General features: G+C 45.3%; 4 protein-coding genes across 8 annotated transcripts in view; 1 reads left to right on the forward strand and 3 right to left on the reverse strand.

Annotated features, from left to right (window-relative positions):
* Positions 1 to 10,524, reverse strand: part of mrps18a (mitochondrial ribosomal protein S18A) — an 85,887-nt gene extending 75,363 nt beyond the window's left edge. For all 5 annotated transcript variants that reach the window (XR_015068920.1, XR_015068919.1, XR_015068921.1 and 2 more), the window contains exons 1-3: positions 10,214 to 10,524; positions 5,099 to 5,212; positions 1,045 to 1,188 (exon numbers count right to left, since the gene is read on the reverse strand). The gene's annotated coding sequence lies outside the window, so the exon portion shown is untranslated. The remainder of the gene's footprint in view (positions 1 to 1,044; positions 1,189 to 5,098; positions 5,213 to 10,213) is intronic.
* Positions 10,525 to 10,688: 164 nt separating this feature from the next.
* On the reverse strand, positions 10,689 to 13,530 carry naga (N-acetylgalactosaminidase, alpha). The gene is made up of 9 exons (XM_085937967.1): positions 13,377 to 13,530; positions 12,918 to 13,074; positions 12,720 to 12,860; positions 12,388 to 12,599; positions 12,224 to 12,318; positions 11,998 to 12,159; positions 11,725 to 11,922; positions 11,523 to 11,663; positions 10,689 to 11,449 (listed from the first exon to the last, which is right to left on the reverse strand). Exons 2-9 carry the CDS (start codon positions 13,070 to 13,072, stop codon positions 11,243 to 11,245), a joined length of 1,311 nt encoding a protein of 436 aa, XP_085794093.1. The 5' UTR covers positions 13,073 to 13,074; positions 13,377 to 13,530; the 3' UTR covers positions 10,689 to 11,242.
* Positions 13,531 to 14,522: 992 nt separating this feature from the next.
* Positions 14,523 to 19,378, forward strand: plg (plasminogen). The gene is made up of 19 exons (XM_085938439.1): positions 14,523 to 14,667; positions 15,001 to 15,139; positions 15,318 to 15,424; positions 15,620 to 15,734; positions 15,867 to 16,006; positions 16,413 to 16,533; positions 16,610 to 16,728; positions 16,788 to 16,950; positions 17,041 to 17,165; positions 17,235 to 17,394; positions 17,478 to 17,668; positions 17,736 to 17,884; positions 17,951 to 18,044; positions 18,126 to 18,240; positions 18,328 to 18,402; positions 18,470 to 18,610; positions 18,697 to 18,803; positions 18,903 to 19,048; positions 19,142 to 19,378. Exons 1-19 carry the CDS (start codon positions 14,616 to 14,618, stop codon positions 19,301 to 19,303), a joined length of 2,421 nt encoding a protein of 806 aa, XP_085794565.1. The 5' UTR covers positions 14,523 to 14,615; the 3' UTR covers positions 19,304 to 19,378.
* Positions 18,416 to 22,168, reverse strand: slc22a2 (solute carrier family 22 member 2). Its single transcript, XM_085938440.1, has 11 exons — positions 21,624 to 22,168; positions 21,441 to 21,544; positions 21,214 to 21,368; positions 20,973 to 21,141; positions 20,788 to 20,902; positions 20,612 to 20,715; positions 20,327 to 20,541; positions 20,159 to 20,261; positions 19,983 to 20,095; positions 19,807 to 19,906; positions 18,416 to 19,655 (listed from the first exon to the last, which is right to left on the reverse strand). Exons 1-11 carry the CDS (start codon positions 22,020 to 22,022, stop codon positions 19,559 to 19,561), a joined length of 1,674 nt encoding a protein of 557 aa, XP_085794566.1. The 5' UTR covers positions 22,023 to 22,168; the 3' UTR covers positions 18,416 to 19,558.
* Positions 22,169 to 22,237: the final 69 nt, after the last annotated feature.

Below are 22,237 nucleotides of genomic sequence, written 5' to 3' on the forward strand. Positions count from 1 at the left end.
TTTTTAAAGTAGTAGTTATCCCTGCAGGATTAGCAACTTGCTCAGTAACACTTTAGCAGTAGCTGATCTGCGGGCCCCATGGCACCAATCTAAGCCCCCTGAAAGTGCTTTAAGTGGACCTTTGGCGATCTTTGGCCATGTTTGTTTTGAAAGCAGTTCCCTCCGAGCCCTGTTGCCCCGCTGCTTCCTGGCCGCATTAGCTGCCCTCGCTTTACGTGCATACTTCCATATATAAAGCGCGCCATATAATCCCGGTAAATTCTGGGGGCCCTCTTGGTCTCAGAGTACAACTCCCAAAAGAATGCGGTAAACATTTAATCGGTGATTTAACGGGAGCTCGGGGCGCAGGGTGCGAGCTAGCTCCTGTCTTAGCTTAATTGTGCTTGTTTCGTGTCAGTCTGGCAGGTTTAAAATGTTAACCTGAGAGGGTTTGTTATTTAGGGAGCTGTCAAATGCGATTCAAATACAAAATAATAATAATAATTTAGCTAATACAGAAAGAAAGCTCGGATTTACTTGTCGTTCTGTAGAGACTCGTCAATATTATCAAGCGTGACCTTTTGACCTTTTAGCTCGTAACGCTGGGAACCATGGCGACTGGCGAGACTAATAGTCGAGACTCGAGGCGGTAAACGTGCTTCCCGGCAGGTAAATGAGCGCACTCGGTGGATATAAAAGGACTCTAATCACGACTTGGCACCGTGCTCGGCCCACAGGCGTGTCCGCGGCGTGGTCAGGTATAATATGTGCTGGCTCACACGTAGCGTGCCTTTAATCTATATTTACCCGCGTTTGTGACCGACAGTGACACGGGAAAAGGCCCCCCCCCCGTTGGGTCATGAGGCGGAGGAGGGCGACGGGGAATCATCCAAATCAGTTTACGAAAGGATCAGTGTGGGCAGGTGGGAAAAGAGGCGAATTGAGATTAAGCAGGAAGAGAGAAGAGAAGAAAGTTTGCTTTGTGTTTGCAACTGAGCCCCCCTACACAGAATTGTAAAGCACTTTCTGTCCCACAATTTTAACATTAAAAAAAAAACATCCTACCGGATATTTTCGGGTCTTCCACTGAGTAGGTGAAAGGTGGAGTTCATATTGGATTCCTTCTCTATTTCCAAACAAATGGCTCCACCTCCTTTGCCACAAATTGGAATATTCCATGAATCACATCATGACGAATGAATTGCTTTCCTGGAATACAAAAAGTGACAAAAATAAATAAAACATGCATGTGGCTGGCATTGGGTCTAGAAATGGGAAATAAAAGTCACAATTGAGTCAGAATCAGGTGTCCAAATTGTCTTTCAAGCTTTTGGAAAGCAGAGCATTAATTTATTCATGTCCCCTTCTTGGTAGCCGGCGTCTTCGTTTATTAGCCACAAGCTCGGCTTTGTTCAAATTAAATAAATAAGTACAAGAACTCGGGGGGGGGGGGGGGGACATCTTTGGCGGCAATGTCAAATTCCTGATGTGCCACAAGTCGCTTTGTTCTCAAAACGGAGTTGATGAATGTGCGGCGGAAGTTTTAATATTATGATCACTGCTTGTTCCCTCGTTAGACAATGAGGGTTTTTTGGGGGGGATTTTTTTTTTTAGATATTATCATCACTGTTTGTTCCCTTGTTGGACACTGTGTTAAATTTGGTTGGATTTTTTTCATATATGGTGTAAATCATTATGCTCGCTACTCTTCTTTCCTACTTTTGGAATGAAAAAAAACAACCCTTCTCATGTTTGCCTGCTTTGCTCTTTTCTATGCATTTGACAATAAATAACACATTGCTTGACTTCCATTTGAACGCACCACCTGGTTCTAAACGACAGACCCCTCTCCTCAGCGTAAACACAGCTAAATCTTCACTTCTTCCCAGGCTGCTTTATGGAGGCATTAAATTGATCCATGGCATCATATGTCGGTTATCCTCCACATTTCCGGGTGACACTGACCAGATTTGTTTTGTTTAACTCGACGGTGTCTTGTCTGGGGTTACGGTCACATCAGACGACTTCTACGCTTTTTAAGTCAAAGTTGATTTTGTCCTCGCTGCTATCTCCCGTGCGATTAGATTCCCGCAAGTCGCATGATTTCCCTTACAAATGAACACAATTAACTTTGACCAACATTCCGCTGACAATAAACACAATGCTCGCTTGACCTTTTTCCTTCCTTTCTCTCGTGACTCCAAAAATGTCACCGAGTTTCCATCTTGTGTTCCCTAGGGCATCGCATGAAATGTCATGTTGTGATCGCACAGTATATTGCCTGTACATTAGGACGATAATCTCAAACTATAATAAGTAGATTAAATGTAATCTCTTTTCAGTGTTACAGTGGAGGATTTTCACTTATGTGGATGGAAAGCTGCAGACAAATCCCAAGAGGAAACTGAGACCCTCCGAGCCGACCCGATCCCTCCCCACCGTGGCAAAGGTACAAGGGCAGTGTCACAAAGTCAAGTGTCGCGTCACGCATTGAAGAACCATGCGCAACTGTTTGCTCACACTGTGTGCAAAGTGTGGCAATATCGGGAAAACGCTTACGTCACGAAGTGTACTTCATGCTTACCTGGGGCGGTCAATAGCACTTTCGCCTTTTGTAAAAAGTCGTTATGCCGAGGGGGGGGCAGAATGCTATTTAGGGCAAAGACATTTTCCAGGACTACCACTCTTACAATTGCAAAATGAGGCTTACAAATCCGATTTGGAGAAAGCCTGACTCGTCTCTTTTGGAGGCTTTTGGTTTGTCTGCCAAACTGAAGTTCAAGGACAAACAGATAACAAGACACGCACACACACACGCTAGCTATGCATGTAGGTTTCCAAGACTAAATCATTCATCAAATTCATGGAAGGTGTCAGGAAGGAATTAGCTTGTGAATCATGTGCTATGTCCACCTTTTGGGGAAAAATGTCATCACAAAAAAATTACAACAATAATAACAACAACAACAACAACAATAGCAACAACAATAATAATAATAATAGATTGAATTGGTTGTGTAATTTCACGTTTGATGTGAAGCTTAGATGTAAATGAATGTCTGGAAGCGTGCTCCCTATCAACAATCACGAGGAACCTAATGGGATTTCTCTCCTTCCATGTATATAAACACTTCGGAATCAAGAGGAGATAAAAGGCCAATGTGCTGCACTTAACTCTTTCTACACCAAGGCACATAAAAGGGGCTTCAGTCGTAAGGGACACAAACTCATTGACGTGTCCAATGTCCCCCCCACCCACCACCACCACCGTCCGTCAAACCTCCCACGAGACATCTCGATCTCCTTTTAGCCTCGCCTATCAGCAGGCCGAGTGTCGCTGTCACCAGATCCCCTCGAGCCCCTCGAGGTTCCACGGGAATGGCATGTGAACCCAATTGGCAGCTTAACGGACGCAGAGCACTACAAACGAGAGGCTCTCTGGGGTCATTTCGCCGACAACCTCCCCAAAGAGTGTCCTCCTGCCTCGGAATCTTCGTCTCCCCGCAAGGTAGCCAAATTTCAGACCGCTTTGATCACGTTTATGATTTCATTCACAAAGTACAAGGATTGATCAATTTCATCCCATAAAAAAAGAAACTGAATGAAATTTTATGTCAGCTGGTATAAAAAAAAATAAAAAAAAAGCCAGCTAAACACAAATGATTAAATTGGGTTAATGTAGTCATGTTATACAGATTTGGATGACCGCTTGACGTTAAATTTCCAGTCAATTTGATTATATTACATTACAATAGTGCTGCGACAGCATTATTAGGTGTTTGTAGCATTTTAAGACCGTTGGCAAACGTCTCCGCTCTCCGGTTCTCCTTCAAAACCCCGCCGTCTTCCCCCAGCAATAAACGCGTCTTGCCAGAGATAATGTCAACGGCGGCGATCCGGTTTCAGAAGAAAGTGGCACAGCCCAAGTTTCTTGGAAGTGATAATGACCTCTGCTAAGTCGGCAAGCTACGCTAGGGGGCACACGCTGTCACATTTACGACGGTCCTCGGTTTACGACGGTACCGACGTGACGTTTTTGAGGTCACCAAGCGCCTGCAATTTACTAGCTTGGCAGAAGACGGCACACTCAATTACTGCCGTGTATACTGACTTTTATAGGATTGCTTTATATTTATGAGCGAGAGATGATTTTCATATAAATATTTACTGTAATTATGACATATCATCCGTGTTAGCAGAGTTTAATGATAATGAATCCATTGTGGGAAATGGCCCATTGATGATACTGGCGGTATTCCACAAGGCTCTATAATAGAGCCACATATTTTTACATTTTAACACCCTGACTTGCCGTTACAAGTAGAAAACAGTTGGTGCTTCATATCTATTCTGATGTTTATTTTCCCTAAACAATTAAAACACTCCATTCACCTAAATGTTGGAGCTGAATGCTCGAGAACATCTTTTTACTTGATCAACTGCAGCTGCTAGTTTCTCTTTGCCAACATAAAAACTAATGTTTTGATAGCGCTCATTGGATTGAGCAACACTCTAAACAATGGAAAAGTCCAAAGAACACAGTAAAGATTTAAGAGGAGATTTAAACATGCATAGCAGTTGTGAAAATTTTTTGATGAGATATCTTAACAACTCTAGATTTCCATCATTATTATTTGAAACTACTGCACATAAATTCACATTAGTGGGACTTGTCACCACTTGGATCAAAGCAAGTTGCTGGGGACATTTCGGAACATATCAACCCGTTTTTTTATTCCTCATTGAACATTTTATAATCAACCCAACCTGGAAAAAGAATGGCTCAAATGAAAAGTCCCAAGTTATGATAAAAATCATGTCTACGATGAGTCCCATATCCTAACCTCTCCCATAAATTCTCACCTATCGGCATATTTCATTCATTGCAAGCGAGTTGGGGGATTCCTCGGCAACCGTGCACATCTTCCGTCATCTTTTTCCTGCGAGCGTGGCCAAGCACATAGCGACCGCATATACGTACATTGCGGTCTGCCGGTAATTGCGACCTAGCATTGTAAAGTGATGGAGCACAGTTGCCAGGGAAGGCTCGCTGGCTTTGGAGCCGTGACTAAATGGTATGTGTTTATTTACATTCTGCTGTGTCGTCGAAAATACCCACCAGTTGGCTCGGGGCTGTAAAGTTTAGTGGTAGTCGTCATCATTGCGAGGTGGTCTTTCGTCGTACGACCACTTCAGATTGGCTCCGGTTTGTGGAGGGCTTTTAGTATTTAACCTGGAAAGAAGCAAATGGCGCTCAGTGACGTAACAGCGGTGGGGTTGAATTCTTGCATCATCTACTGAGGGATGATGCAAGATGACAACATGCGTTGGAGAAACTGGAGATTGTAGCTTCAACATTTGACTGGTCAACATTTTGAGATATTTCAGCGTTGGGGAATATTTTGATGACGTGGCTATGGTTGGAAGCCAAGCAAGTGTCCTCTTAAGTCTCAAATTCGTGTGTGTGTGCGAGACAGGTGGCTATAATGACCAAGTAAATATTTGACACTGGCTAACAGCAAGCCCTGCAATGTTAGTCATATTTTCCACAGGCAGGTATCGGAACAAAGCCCCGAAGGCTCATTTATGCTTTGGTACACTGCTCGGAGTCTAAAGAGAAAAAAGCTTTTCAGGCTCACAAAGATCTCACCATGTCAATGAAGATTCCTTTTTCATTGCTATCCACCTTTCAGTAATTGATGTGCTTTTAATACCCCCACATCTTTTATTAGGGTTTTTTCCTCTACGGTTGTCACGGGAATCATTTTATGACGTTGGACAAGATTGCCAAAACATGACCAAAAAAAAAAAATCCCCTTTGTTAGCCACAAGTTGCATCGTCTTCCCATTCATGTCCTCATGTCACGAGACCTTGCGTAGTCTGCTGTCTGTCTGCTGACTGACAGAGGGAAACTTGCAAGCTGGCGGTCCAGGAAACATTTTGTCTATCTTTTGAACTACCGCTGCTTTTATTCTTCACTGGAGAGAGGGCGAGAGAGAAAGGTGGGGGTCTTCTAAAACTAGCATCTGCCCAAATTCTATTCCGAGATGGTTTGCGCATAATTTAAATGCATCACCGTATTGATTTTGACTATGATCACGTCCGAGGGGAAGTATCGGCGCACAGTCATGATTAAAATCTTGTCCAATGGGATTGAACTCTGGACCGCTCAAGGACATTCCCAGAGTTGTCCTGCGGCCAATTATTTTATAGCAGTCTGTGCACGGTACCGAGAGTCGTTCTGTCTCAGCCCTCTGGAGCGGGATGTCTCAGTACAATGATTCCAAAAATCTTGGCTGGTTCTAGGAAGAGTCTTGGGTTCCAAACGTCTTCCACTACTCCAGATCTTGCTACTTAGAACCAATCATGTCTCAGAGGTCTTCAGACATTTGCTTTGACTTCATGCTTGGTTTGTCTTGACATGCACTGTCACTCGTGGGGGGGGGGGGGGGGGGGGGGGTCTTACATGACATCTCCAAAAGGCGGCTTGGGTCAAAATTTGTGTTTGGGTGTACGTCCAAACATGTAACACTTTACTGCCCCCTAGTGGTCACTAACCATATTGAAATGACCTTGTGGCACTGAAAGAGGATTACGGACCGTGAAACGACTTGGTGTTATTTTCATTGACAAAATCGGATGTGGTTCCAATGTGATCTTATCCAACACACACGAGTACCACAGTACAACATCCTTGATAAGAAATGATCCGCTGTTCTTTGACTTATCCGGGGAAAGTAAAAGCGGCCGACTTAGCAAATGTCTGACTCACTGAAGGAGTACGTGGCCACAGTCACACACACACACCCCGGCGTCACAGCACAGCGTCGCTTTTGCGTCAGCGCTTTCCCTTCGCCACACACAAAGCCTAAACTGTGCTCGCCCAGGAATGAAACAGCAGCTGATCACGCGTCGGCTCCAAGACTCTGAGACGGATGGGGTGAATGAGCAAAAAAAAAAAAAAAAAGTCCTGTGGTGCTTGCAGGTGGCATTGGACACAAATGGACTTTATGAGCCTTGTGCCATCATGCTAAGGCCTTAACGCAAGTCAAACACACACAAACTCACTCAGAGCTGCTCAATTAGACTAAACTGAGCCAAGTCCCCAGAGTTAATGTTTAGACGGACTCGGCCTACCAAGATATACGCCGCCTGGGCTGAAGGTCGCTCTGGATGTCCTCTTTGATCTGTGTGTGTTTGCGTACTTGTTTTCCTGAAGTTGTACGGACCTGAAGGAAAATCAGTTTCCTCCAAATACAAACGATGAATAATTTTGGTCAATAAAGGCATACTGTAAAGAAGGGTAGAAGTGCACATAGACACAAAGAGGTTGAAATGTAATTGGACCAAAAAAAAAAAATACATCTACTGACAGTAAATGGAAGCTTCGTAGCCAAGAGAAATTCTACGAAGTGAATTGACTGTTGGGAATAATTATTGAAACAGTTCCATGGAACAAGTATTTTTTAGGTTGTAAATGTAGGTCAGTGCTTCTGCTCATGCTAAGGCCAGCAGAGAACGTCCTACACTGTGAGAATTGTATCGCAGTTGTTTCTAGGGAGTGTACACATTGAATTGACTCAAGTGAGGTCATCTGCTTGGCGGACGATTTTTGTCATTGTCTCGTATTGCATCGTGTTACACGGCTGACTTTTTAGAAATTCTAACGCCACTTAGGCGGGCTCAGCGGGAGTGAGGGCGGACGAGTGAGGGACAGATTGACAGGCAAATGGCCGGGCAGTCAAACGCACCGACAAAGTGACGGGGACGCAAGAAAATCCAGCTGTGTCCAAAAGAAGCCGTCCAAATGCTGAAAGGGCAAAAAATAGCACAACAAATCCCGCGCGCGGATATTCGCATGACCACATGAGAGGTTGTGAGAGGCATTGTTGACCGATCAAATCTCTCTATTTTTATTGGCCGCCACAGTCACATGACGGCTTTTTGCCAACTCGGCACAGGATCAGGCCTTCGTTTCATTCCTTGGCTTAACCCAAAACATTCATGTATTGAAAGTCCAACACAATATTGTGTTGTGTGGCAATACAGTACAAAAACGGTTTCTGAACAAAAAGCAGAGAAAACGGGATTTGGATGAAAAGAACATTTTGTGGCCTGCTGTGGGATTACAACCACAACAAATGGGAGGCAGAACAAAATAATTCCAAGTTGTATTTAAATAGGCAAAAGTCATTTCATAAAACAGTCAATTGAGTCAAGCGATTGGTAATGGAACAAATGACACCAGTTAGTGAAGGCATCACACTCGATACCAAAGATGTCCACCTGCTTCCCCCGAAAGCTTCCAAGCATTCCCCGCGGGGTTGATTCAGGCCAAATCCCGCTGCCGAGTTGGCCGTGTGCAAGGCTCCGGCCGGCGAAATGGTTTTTGTGCCTCTGCCCAGAAAGGCTCCTGCTACCGACATGGAAAACCTCTGCGCAACAACGACCACACACATGGGAGAACAGTTGTACAGAAAGTTGCTAATGTGTTGCTCCAGACTATGGATGGCAAAGTAGAAACCACCAAAGCTTGGCAAATATTAGTCACGTTTCCACTGAGCACTACATTTTGGTTTAGTTTTAGCTCATCGCTTACTGTCGCTTAGTCATGCTGTCCGAGCTCCCGCAAAAGCTTAGCCGATCATCCAAAAACTGAATTTCCATGGTAAGGCCCATTTTAAGAGATTTTATCTTGGGTTTTGAGCTATGGTTGGTGTTGCACATATTTCCTCACTGACACCATTACACACAAAAAAAAAAGGCAAAGAAAATGCAAAGTCTCTTTGATGACACTGAGATGGTTCAAGTTGCTCGTTATCATAAATCATCACGGCAATTACAGAGTTACAAATCAGTGAGATCATGACAATGTCTCTTCTGTATCTCTCTCTCTCGCTCTCTCTGAAGAGACAGTGTCTTGACTGTGACCCTTGCCGGCTGCCAGTTGGCAAGCAACATCCTGGCCAGGTGCCACGCAAACCCGACGCCTCAGGCAACGTGCAGCTCGCCTCGTTCGCTGCGACGGAATGGAAAGCAAACGAGGCTCCTCCTACACGCCCATCTGCTCTACAACAGCGCCCGCTAGCGGCCGAATGGAAGCATTGATTCATTCAGAAAAAGAAGCTAAACAGACCCAAACACAAATACTGCCTGTTCGCCATTTTGGAGTGCTATTTATATGTCTATGGATTAGATAATCACTAGGTCTGGGACTTTTTACCCTAAGTACCACCTTAAAAAAAATATTTAGTTTTCTAGTAAATATGAACAACTATCAACAATTCAAATACTCATATAAAAGAAAAAATAATTAATTTTACTGTATGCCTTCATTGATCAAACTACATGGAAATAACAGAAAAAAACTGTCTTCTCACAAATTATTTTTGCTAACTATTAGTAATAATTAATTATGAGTTAAACAAATCACTCTGTCATGTATCATCTTTTAAAGTAGACCAAACACAGCTAAATTAGGCTTGAACTCTGGTGAGGTCATGTTATTTTGTAAGCAAAAGCCTGTCAGGGGCTTCATCAAAGTCGGATTGGCGGCGACCGGGCAAGGGGAAATAAGGGGAGGGGTGGGTGCTACTTAATTGAATCAGACCACATGAGTGGCGCACAACCATTGGAGAGCGCCTTCCATTGCAGCTGTGGGCCTACGTGAGGTTTTGCAGGAGCGCTACCCCCAAAAAATCCCTCCCTTGTACCCTTCTGTCGCTTTTCTCCCCTTGTGTGCACCCACCAAAAGACTCTTGACTGTGCCCGCTCTTTTCAGTGAAATCTGTCCTCCCAGCTTTCCCACGTTGCCATGCGCCAGTCACATTCAGATGCGTCAGCAGAACACAATATGTGAGACGTCAGATGTGACCTGTCTGACATTTTCATTTGCATACTTCCCAGTAATGGAAAGAAAACTAAAGTGGGGTAGGACTCCATTACAAAGAGTAATCTAATTAATTAAAGGCTTTGTTATCAATAAGTATTGATTGATTATATCATTATCACATAAGTTATGTTTGAATTCATTTTAGTGGATGACTTATTTGACACAATGTCAATTTTTTTTACATTTCAATACAAAGAAGCAAAAATGTTCTTAGCTAGAATTGAACTGACCAATAATTCCATTACCCTTTGAACATTTTCATAACAGCTTTATATGGCAGTTAAAAGGCTATTATCACAGAACATTTGAAGAAAAGAAGAAAAAAAAAAAAAGACACTTACCAGTGTAAGGCTGAAAGTTATTTGGTTCAGGCCTCCTGGCATCCACACGAATGAGGGTCACGGACATATATTGTCTCTGTAGCTTTGCTGATGTCAGTTTTGTCAATCATTGAATAAAGATGTGTTCATTACTTGTGCCACAACATCCTCCTATTCTTTCAGTTGGACTCCTTTCTGTACAGTTTTCACAAAACCAAGTTGTTAACAAGCCTGACAGTTATATAAGGCTATTATTATACAGAACATTTGACCAAAAAAAGAGAAAAAATTTACTCTTACCAGAATATGGGTACTCGAAGTTACTTGGTTGTGACCGTACGTCGACCTGAATTAGTCGCGAACACATCTTCGAATTCTTCGTCAGTTTTCACAAAAACTAACTTTTCAACAAGAATTCCATTAAAAACTGACCTTTTGAGTCGAAGCTACGCTGTCGAATATTATATTTCTATTTATTTTCCATTTCTTTTATCAACAATTTGTAGACCGTGACATGTCCGTCAGTGTTATTGGAATTCCGGAAACAGCTGCATTAATTAATCCGTATGGTTTGGAATAATAGTTCCGCATTGTTTGGCGCCCAAACTCCTAATAGGATGCTGTCAACAACGGAAAGGCTGCAATTACGTTTCCCGGCCAGAAGGCGGCAGTGTCGCCCGGTTTTGCATTAGTAAAGACGGTGAACAGTACATATGCGAAATAAATAGTTTTCTTTCATAAACATGAAGTCAAAACAACAAATAGTTCATAATGCGTCAACAACTGATGTTCAAGTGCAACCTTATTTCCAAATTGTGACATACAATAAAATCTATTATAGCGCATCAGTGTTATTTATATGCTTTATAGATTGTCACTTTGAAAGGGAACATAAGCTGTGTGGATTTCAAAGTGGTTCACATAGAAATATCTCTTGATAAAAAAAAATATTAAAAAAAAACAAAAAACTCTGGCCCTGAGTTAACTTCAGTCTTCCAAATACACCTCCAGTTCGATCTTGTTAGTAAAATCTTAGGGGAAACAGGAAGCTCACAGAAAAACAGGCGGGATAGCATTGGCCAGGTCACCCCGGGCGAGTCCTCTGAGTCGGTCGTCTCCAAAGAACTGGCGTGATGGGGGTCTCGGTTTGGTGGGTGCCGAGACGTACCACGTGACCACACCGGTGGGGTTCACGGACACTACGAAGCTGCTCGAATCTTTGAGCATCGCAGTTTTCCCATCGAAGACGTCATACACCTAAAACGTTGAGATACAAAAGACATGATGCCGATCATCTTAAATAACGTGTTTCATTTGGAAGGATACGGACCTTGTAGATGCCCGCGGTGTAGTTCAACTTGCTGAGGGACGTTTGGTAGCGGTACGGCATGTCATTGCGTCGACTGAAGAACACCAGGGCGCTGGCATTGTTTGACAGCGGCCGCCAAAACACCTCAATCCCGCTCTTCTCCTGATGGGAGATACATTCTCAAAGATATCCAGCAAAGGTGGATGGAAAATAAGCACCACACCTTCAAGATGCGTCGGCCCTGAAGCCCCAGCGGGTCTTGGTTGATTCTGATGGCCATTTTGTTCTGCAGGATGCTGCGGGCGCCACTACTGATGGTGCGAAGGTCGTTGGACATGAAGATAGGAGCGGCCATGATGGCCCAGAGAGCCATCTGTGACCGAGACTGCTCCATGCTGAGGCCAAAGTCACCAATGATCAACTGTCAGGACACAGGAGTGTATGACAAATTCATATTCCATCAATTGCCATTTGCATCAGAATCCTCGGGACAAACCATATCGGGGTCATTCCACCTTCCGGGCCCGGCTGCAGCAATCAGAACGTCCTGGTTGTCAAAGAACCAATCCACAATGCTCAGCACGCTATCCCACGAGTCCTGGATGTCGTCGTAGTTACGCCACACGTTGCAGATCTTGGCCAGAAGACCGTAATTCACCTAGAAATTTCAGAGTTTTAACCCAAGTGCAAAGACAAGATGGTAGACAAGATGATTATGGTACCTTAGGTGGCAGACCACCTTGGTAGGCAGGCCAGCTGCAGGAGTAGCCAATAGGACGGCCCGTGGCGTTTAGAGCCTTGGACATGCGAGGATAGCCTTATCCAGGGGAAGAACGGAATCAAAAGGGATCTACAGCAAGCCGTTGTCGTTTTGCATCTACTTTACCTTGCTCCTGCTCCGTGGCGTTTGAATAGCAACCGTCAAACTTTAACATATCAACCTCCCACTCGGCGAAGGTCTGAGCATCCACCTCGATCTTGTCCAGTGTCGTGCCGGGGTAGCCTCCGCAGGTATGTGTGCCCATATCGCCATAGATACCCAACTTGAGACCCCGGTCGTGCATGTAGCGGGACAGCCGGCGGATGCCTCCTGGGAATCTATGAGCGACATTCAAAAACTGCTGACTCTTGTTTTTTATTAGGCGTCATATGACCGTCGGTAAAACATTTATTGACCTAGAAGATTACTGTGCGGTTCGAGTTTGCGTATGTGCGCACCTCTCGGGATCCGCCTGGAGCCGCCCCCGTTCGTCTCTTTGCATGGACGACCAGCAGTCGTCGATGTTGACGTAGACGTAGCCCAGCTCCCTCCAGCCGTCCTCTGCCAGTCTGTCGGCCATGTCGGTGAACAGATTCTCGCTAGACGGAAACACACACGTTAGGAATCTTTTGGAATTAATTGGGTGAACAACTTGCCTGATGCAGTTCTTGGGGTCATTTTCACAGTCTATGTCACAGCGGAAGCGTTCCCAAGCCAACCAGCCCATAGGAGGGGTCCGCATGAGACCATTGTCCAATGCGACAGTGGCCACAAGGAGTCTTGATGCCAACACAAGCGCTGTCCAATGCATCACTATGAAATAAAATGTTTGGTTACCAGTTGCTCGCTTTTTAATTTGCTATATAGAATATTTAAATATATGCTACTAAGCATAACAGTGATTTTAAAATTCCAACAAGTGGACATATCACAACCTATCGCAACCTATGAATTATTAATGTTAACAATTCCATTTTTTACAAAGACAGACGTATTCATTTAGCATAAACTGTATTTTGGATCATTGCCACCACTTAATGGCAAAAAGTTAAGCATATTAGCATTCTGCAGTAACTGTAGGAAGCAAAATATGAATATGATGTAAAATAACTCACCAATTCCGAGGTATTGCGAAAATAATTGAGAAAAAAGTAGAGCGATGTGTCCAATGTCTTTTATGTGCTTTCCGATCTCACCTCGCCCCGTTCAAGAAGGGATACTCGAAAGAGGAGCGTCCACAGTAGTTTTGTTTTTTAAATGCGGAAGTGGAGGTCATGTGACACGGAACTTGTGTCAGCTGACCACCAAGATGGCCGCGTCCCATTATCGTTGCCAGGCTTTCTTGTTTCCTCCGAAAAATCAAGGCTGAAAACTTGATGTTGGATCAGGATATCTCCAAATGCATCTGCGCCACAGAGATTTTATTAATTAATCTAAAAAAAAAATTCTAGAAGTAAAATTGACCAAGAATAAAAATAAAATCACAATTTAAATGGAAAAATATATGATTCAGACATCAAGTATTTGAGAGATTAAAAACTATGGCAAGATAAATCATTTCAAACGTTTTTTTTTCATTTATGTCAAGTAAAAATAAACAGTTTATGATTATTTGACTTTTTTTCAACCCAGGCTGCTATTGCTGTAAACACAAACATGTACATGAGCAGTGATAAAAACGACAAGCGTGTGTCGTAAGATTTGATTGGTGGACTGTTGGTTGGTGCCCTAATGCAAATGTTTGTGGATGAGGACGTTGGTCCCTTTGGCGCTGAACATTAACTATGCCAATCGATCGTTGTTGGGATACAGATGGCAGGACGGTGGCGTTCAAACTCTGCTGGCCTCCAACAAGACGAATCTTTTCGTCTCATTTTAATTCGCGCAAGAGTTTGTGCTCCCTTGGCTATCTTATTTGTATGTTTTGTGATGAAGTACTCCGGTCAAGCAAATTGATTGGCTGGGTGATAAAACACACAATCAAAGTTCACAAACATTCTCTGCCCTCCTCGGAGATTCTTCTCCATAATGTTGTTTTTTTTACTTGAGTGATGGGAAGCAAAACCACGTGGAAAATTTTGAATGATTCAAAGGAACTATTTTACAGTATATGGCCCTTTCCGTTTGAAGCACAAAAGGTCACCCAGCGACCCCAGCTATAGATCCACACAGTGTAGCATGCTGCTGAGAGGTTCTTGACCCGGTACTACGCGGCTGCGTCCTTGTCCGTGGGCCAATGATTGACTAGCGTCCCATTTGACCGCGGTTCTTTAAGCAGCACTCAGTGAATGAGGAAAAGAAGCTGAGAGCGCATCTTGCCGCTGGCTTGCTGGCATCAGGACCTCACTCGCCACATGGAGACATCCAAAGCGGCCTTCCTGCTGGCAGCGCTTGTCTGCACTGCTGGTAAGACCTCATGCAAAGTAGACAAAAATAATCAGCTATTTCAGTGATGTTATTAAAGCTTATTTGATTTTTAAAATTGTATTTGTTTTTACCCCAAATCAGGATTTTTTGTTTTTAAAGTAAAAAAAAAAAAAAGTAATTTTCTTTAAATGTCTTTACTGTTTTAACCTTAATTTAACTGCTTTTTAAAATAACTAATTTTAACATGAAACGTTTCTTTTAAAAATGGGATTTTGTTTTACACTTTTCTTTATAAGACTCCTTAAAAAAATAAAATCTGCTTTTAAAATATATTATTTCCCTATCCTTGAATGCTGCATGTTTTGTTTGCAGTAAGGGGTAGCGATGTCGTGGGGGGCTACGCCAAAACCGGGGGTGCCTGGCTAATCTCGATCAACAAGCGACTGTATACCACCAACACGGCGGACGAGTGCGCCGCTAAATGTGATGAGGAGCCCAGTTTCACTTGCAGGTGACACAAATTTACTATCACACACATCCTAAAAAAAAAAAAAAGGAATATTCTCAAAAAATTCTAGGAATTTTCTCATGCAAATTTGAAGAATTTTAGAGACTGTCCTCTTACATAATCCAGGAATGTTGTCACACAATGTTGGAAATGTGTTCAAATTTCTTACATCTTCACGCAGATCCTTCATGTATGTTGACAAGGATCAGGAGTGTTGGACGGCAGGGGCAAACTCCAAAACAGAGACAGTCCTGCGCAGAACCAGCGCAGCCTTATATGAAAAACAAGGCGAGTTTGCTTTTGAATAAATCCATCCATCCACACATTACTAGCTTAATGCTAATGTACACCATCAACGAGGTCAAGTCAAGTTTATTTATATAGACATAATACAGGCATATAGTCTTTATCCTCTGCAAAAAAGTGTCACCTAAAACATTTTGCAGAGTAAACTTCTAAGAACCGCTGAATGTGGTCTTGCAGATTATCTACTGGAGTGTGTGAACGGGATCGGAAAGGACTACAGAGGAACAAAGTCCAGAACAAAGTCTGGAAAGACATGTCAGCGATGGGACGCCAAATTCCCGCACAGGCCCAAGTAGGTGGCGAGGTGACGTGATCACATGACTATTCGTTTATAAAAAATTGGGTGAAGCAATGCTGGACAGATTACAAATGAGAAATGAAGAGTTAGAATATCATGCATACATAACAATCTGTGATGCTGCAGCTTTACGCCTGAGACCAACCCCAGGGCAGATCTGGAGTCCAACTTCTGCAGAAACCCAGATGATGACGCAGGGGGTCCCTGGTGTTACACCACCGACCCTGAAACCCGCTGGGAAAACTGCAACGTTGCCAGCTGTACAGGTAAGACCTCACTGCTGTGAGGGTTATTGTATTTTTTTCTATAATTGGTTAATTAGAATTCTAATTTATTCATAACGGGGTTATTCATGATGAGATATTTAATAATTGGTGAATTAATTTTAATTAATTACAAAAACAATTCGAAGTAAAAATTATTTAAATAAATGAATTTCCATGTGGTTAAATGTATTTAACTCGTGACTGCCCCCTTGTGTCTCAATAGAGGATTGCATCCATGTGGTTAAATTTATTCAAATAAACCTATATTTACATTTCGTATTATTATGATTAACCAAGGATTTAACCAATTCTAAATAATAGTTAACTCCTTTCAGACAAATCCCCTATTTAGCTTTTTTATTTATTTATTATTATTACTCATGACTGCCCTCTTGTGTCTTAATAGAGGACTGCATCCACTGCAATGGTGAGGACTACCGAGGTAAGGTCTCCATCACAGAGAGCGGTGTTGCCTGTCAGCGCTGGGACTCGCAGGAGCCTCACAACCACGGATACAACCCCAATGCGTGAGAAGTCCTCACCCGCAGCCTCCTCCAAAATCAACAAATTGTCCATTTAACACCATTGCCGTGCCACCTCCAGGCTCCCGCAGAAGTATCTGGAAGGGAACTACTGCAGGAACCCAGACGGAGACCCCAAGCCATGGTGCTTCACGACCAACCCCAACAGGCGATGGGAATTCTGCACCATCCCTCGCTGCAGTAAGTCATATGGGCTTCACTTTCAAGAATGCTTCGAAGACCTCTTGTATCTTCGCCAGCATCGGAAGCTCCCACCATAGCCTCAGAGACCACCTGTGCTACGGGTGAGGGCAGCGCTTACCGGGGAACCATCGTCGTGACCGAGTCCGGCAAAACATGTCAGAGCTGGTCCAGCCAGACCCCTCAGAAGCACAACCGCTCACCTGAAAACTACCCCTGCAAGTGAGACCTTTATTGAACACGCCTGCTGAAGTCCAGCTTCAATCCCAAAAACTGCTTCTGGGATTTTGATATTCTTTGCTCACCCCACAGAGGTCTGGACAACAACTATTGCCGGAACCCCGATAACGAGAGGAAGCCGTGGTGCTACACCACCGATCCTGACACCCGCTGGGAGTACTGCAGGGTGCCCACTTGCGGGGATGGACCTGGACCAGGTTCTTGACGGCAGACTCATGGGAAGGGGGTGTCTTCAATCATGCTCATATGTTAACTTCCTGTTGCAGATGAGCCAGTCATACCCACAGAGGAGGATGACTGCTACAAGGACGATGGGACTAGTTATCGTGGAGTGACCTCAGAGACTATCAGTGGGAAAAAATGTCAGTCCTGGGCCTCGATGACTCCACACAGGCATACCAAGACTCCACAGCAGTACCCTACAGCGTAAGACACTTACATCCAAAAACTTGCTATCGTGATCATCTCACAAGACTTCAAGTCCTTGTTCCGACATTGTTGTCTAACAGGGACCTCAGGAGAAACCTGTGCAGGAACCCAGACGGAGACCGAGCTCCCTGGTGCTACACCACCGATCCCAGCGTACGCTGGGAATACTGCAACTTGCAGAAATGTTCCAGCAAGCCGGTTGAAGAAAACCCGCCACCCATCGAACCCAGCACACCCGAAAAACCCTCCACTGAGGAAACCAGCCCGAAAGGTAAAATCCTTCTTTGGGTTTGTTAACACATCCAGTTGTCATATTGACTTTTTTTTTTCTTCTGCAGACTGCAAGGTTGGGAACGGCGCCACCTACAGGGGGACGACTTCTATCACCGTCATGGGTGTGACTTGCCAAGCTTGGGATGCTCAAACGCCACACCAACACAACAGTTTCACGCCGGAAACTCACCCCGACAAGGGCCTGGATGGCAACGTGAGTTGAGTCCTGTCATTGTGTTACACAATGTAGACAAAAGTATTGAGACACTGTCATTTTTAGAGCTGCAGAAACCCAGACAATGACTCAAACGGACCCTGGTGCTACACAACGGACCGCAACAAGAAATGGGATTACTGTCAGATCACTGACTGCTGTACGTGAACACTCGCAGACACAGAGTCGCCGTGCATGCTGGGAATTTTCATTCTTTAACAGTACCACCTTTCCTTTGTAGCGGGTGTAACGTGCGGCACACCCACCACCAAACCCAAGCGTTGCTTCGGTCGCATCGTGGGTGGCTGCGTGGCAAAAGCGCATTCGTGGCCCTGGCAGATTAGCCTTCGTACCAAGTAAGTCCTGGCAGATATTAGACGGCCATGCTTGGTAGGAAGTTGGCCATCTTAATTGCTAATTGGAATTTTCCCAACTTATTTCAGTTCAGGAATCCATTTCTGCGGGGGGACTCTGATCCACCCTCAGTGGGTGCTAACGGCCGCTCACTGCCTGGAGAGGTCCGTCATAACTCGCAGTAGAGATGTCACAAAGCGCTAGCTAGATGGCTAACTGTTCCTCTTGCAGGTCCACGCGACCAGCGGCCTACATGATTGTTCTGGGCTCACACAGGGAGCGCAACCTGGAAGCCTCTGCCCAGCAGAGGGGCTTGGAGAAGATATTGCTGGGACCCAACAAAGCTGACATTGCACTGCTCAAACTAAATAGGTGACAAGTCATGAGCCAGTCTCGCTGTAGTTCCTTTTGGAAACGGAATTTAAGTATTTGTGATGTTTGACGACGTTTTATTTCAGGCCTGCAATCATTAATGATAAAGTCTTACCCGCTTGTTTGCCGGAGAAGGATTACATTGTTCCTAGCGGAACCGAATGTTACGTCACCGGATGGGGAGAAACTCAAGGTAGATGGTCAACCAGTTTTCTTGATTGAAATTTGAATACATTTTTTGTATAGCTATATTCAAGATGTTTCTTGTTTTCGTGACTACCATGGTTACAAGGTACGGGCGGCGAGGGCATCCTAAAAGAAACGGGCTTCCCGGTCATCGAGAACAAGATCTGCAATCGTCCATCGTACCTCAACGGCCGAGTGAAAGATCACGAGATGTGCGCCGGGAACATCGACGGCGGCACCGACAGTTGCCAGGTAATCTCGAATCTCTTCGCCCGCCGTTCCAGTTCCTTTGAAAGTCAACCCTTGCATTGTATCACATCCTCTCCCAAATTCCGACAACGACAGGGCGACAGCGGGGGTCCTCTGGTGTGTAATGCACAAAACAAGTTCGTCCTGCAGGGTGTCACTTCTTGGGGTTTGGGCTGTGCCAACGCCATGAAGCCCGGCGTTTACGCACGGGTATCCAAATTTGTGGACTGGATCGATCGAACCATCAACGCAAACTGAAGTGGACGGGAAATAAGAGATTCAATTGTAAAAGGACGCAAAGTATGACTGGAATAAACACTGGGGATACGCCAAGAGTTGTCTTTCTGATTTATTCCATGAAGCGGCTGTGGTCAAGCTAACTAAGAGGACCCTCATGATGGCAAACATTCACTTGTTTAGATACCACACACGGCATGCAGCAAGATTTTTGTGATCAAAAATCAACAGAAGTAATTTGGGAGTATAAATAAATAAGGGAATCAAAAAAGGATTTCAGACACTTGCGGGTTCTTGGTTGGTGGAAATGTTGCCGTTGGTGTTGTGGAGTAGCTTGCTGGACAACTGCTGCTCCGCCACTTTGTACTTCATCCTAAAAAGAGTAACATCAAGTTCACTACACAGTTAGCATTAGCAAGCTAGTACTAACAAGGAGCTGAGAACAAGTAACTTTAGCTAGTTAATTGAACTAGGAACTTCAGCCAGCAAACTTGGAACTTTGAAACTTTAGTCCTGCGACTCACTTTTCCGGGTGTTCGACATCGTCAATGGTGTCGGGCAACGGGACCCCGCGAGTTTCCGGAAGCATCAAGACCAACCCGCCAGCCAGGAAAGCTAAGAAGCCTAAAATAAACATTCTGAAGGTTAGCCACTTCGATGAGCTACGGCTACCCAGCTCGAATCATCGTGGTGAACCAACCAAAGATGATGAGTGGCAGCTCCAGCCAGATGACGGCCAGCCGGTAGAGCAAGAACGGGGCCACGATCCCGCCTACGTCGCACAGCGTGGAACACACGGACACGCCCAGATTCCTGAAGTCAGGGGATGGCGTTAGGACCTATTCAAACTTGACTTGGCGAAAGGAGTTTATGTACCTGACAAAAGTCGGGTAGAGTTCCGTGTTGACAAAGACGACCATCTCGAAGGTCATGGTGATGCCCAGCCGGCCCACGCAGGTGACCGCCGTCTTCAGCCAACCTGCAGGCGCCGGAGTCAAGCGTTAAGCCAACATCAATGGTGTAAGGGAAGACGGCGTTACTCACCGTCTTGAAGGAAGACGGCGATGAAACAGGCGGCTCCGGCCACAGCGTTGGCGGCGGCGAAGGGGAGGCGGCGTCCCACACGCTCGATGGTGACGAGGATGAGGAAGGCGGCGGGGAACTCCATCAGGGCGGAGATCAGGAAGCTGATGTAGACGTTTCCTCCCATGATGCCCAGACGCATGATCAGACCTTGGTAGACCACGGCGCTGGTGAACCTGTAACAACATATCACAAAATTTGCTATTTGTGAAATCCAAATGTATTTTAATCCTGGTAGGAACTGACCAGTTGTAGCTGAGAATGAAGGTGTGCTTCCTCATGTTGGGCGTTCGGACCAGGTCCATCAGAGAGGCGGTGGACGACGTGGCGGCGTTGTCGTCGGTCAGCGTCTACGGCGCCGACAAAGCAGAAGAAGATCAAAGCTGGGTTCGGATTTTGGGAGGAGGTCACTGAAGGCAGACCTCAATGTTTTTGCTCAGTGTTCTTTTGTTCTCCTTGGCCATTGCCTCAGTGAGTGTCACGGCTTGGGAGTTCTTGTTTTGCGATAGAAGCCATCTCGGAGATTCCGGGATGAACCTGACAATACACGCAAAGATCGATCCTAACTTCTGAGTAACATTTTTTTGTTTCCAAGCGGGAGTCTTACCAGTAGTAGAAGATGTAGAGGAAGTAAGGAAGGGTGATGACGACCTGCAGCCAGCGCCAGTCGGAGATGTAGTAGGCCAGTAGGGGGAGCACCACCAGGCCCACACTGAAGAACATCTGGTACAAAATGCCCACAGTCCGCCGCGACTCCACGCCCACGATCTCTGTGACTGAAAGGAAATAGCGCTGGATTACGATCCTATCGATACGTCAAACGATACACACGATCTCGGTCTACCCACTCAGTACGTAACCTGCCATCCATCCACCCTTCACGCCGAACCCGAAGAGCACCCTGAAGATCAGCATGGACACGTAGTTGGGCGCCAAGGCCACCAGAATGCCAGCCACGCCATTAAACACGTTGGACATCACAAAGCTCAATTTCCTACCGAACCTGGGTGGAGAAAATAAACAATGTTGAGTCGCCAGAAAGCCGAGCAGGGGTTTACATCAGACGTTGGCTCACCTGTCGGCCAAGTAACCGATGGCGATGCTTCCCAGCAGGAAGCCGATGTTGAGCATGGCCTGGAACATGTCCATCAGCCAGGCGTCGGAGCACACCAGGTCAAACTGCAGACAGATGATTTTTTTTTTTTTTCAGAAGGTCGATGAGTAAAGTATTTGCATTTTTCCTCCAGAGCGGGTCTACCTCGGTGACGAAGGACCGCCTCCCCTCGTAGTCGTATTCCCACCCGTTGGAGCAGGGCTTGGTGGGCATCCTACTCAGGTCGACTTCGGTGGTGTCGCAGGTGAGCGTGGCGTTCCAGTCCACATCGTACTGCTCGCAGTTGCTGTACTGCGGCTCGCCCGACGCGTTGACCACAGGCGCCGTCATCCGCCAACCCTCAGCCGGGCTGCGACCGCACGACTGCCTCCACTGCTCCACTGCGCCGTCTCGGCACCAGTGGTCGGGCGTGAAACCCTGGAAAACGATGCCCACGTAGACGCCAGCCCAAGGAACGGACACTAGACAAAGCAAGGCGAAGATGCGCTTCTGGCAGCGGCCAAACTTGCCGGCTTCCTCTAAGATGTCGTCGAATGAAGTCATTGTGTCGCAAAGTGGCGAGCGGTCCGGTCCGCTGGGTTTTTAAGTGGGCAGGTCTGAGCAAAGTTCAGCCGGCTGAGCGGCGAAGCGTTAAAGCATGTTTACAGACACACGCACATGAGCTCAATAGTTTACATTACTTACGTACACAGGTTACTGGTTGGGAAAAAGATGGGCATTTATGTGAGGTGAGGCGTTTAGTAATTTCTTTTTTCAAA

The sequence above is a fragment of the Syngnathus leptorhynchus genome, chromosome 18 (genome assembly GCF_054491065.1).
Source record: "Syngnathus leptorhynchus isolate UIUO chromosome 18, UIUO_Slep, whole genome shotgun sequence".
NCBI classification, from domain to species: Eukaryota; Metazoa; Chordata; class Actinopteri; order Syngnathiformes; family Syngnathidae; genus Syngnathus; species Syngnathus leptorhynchus.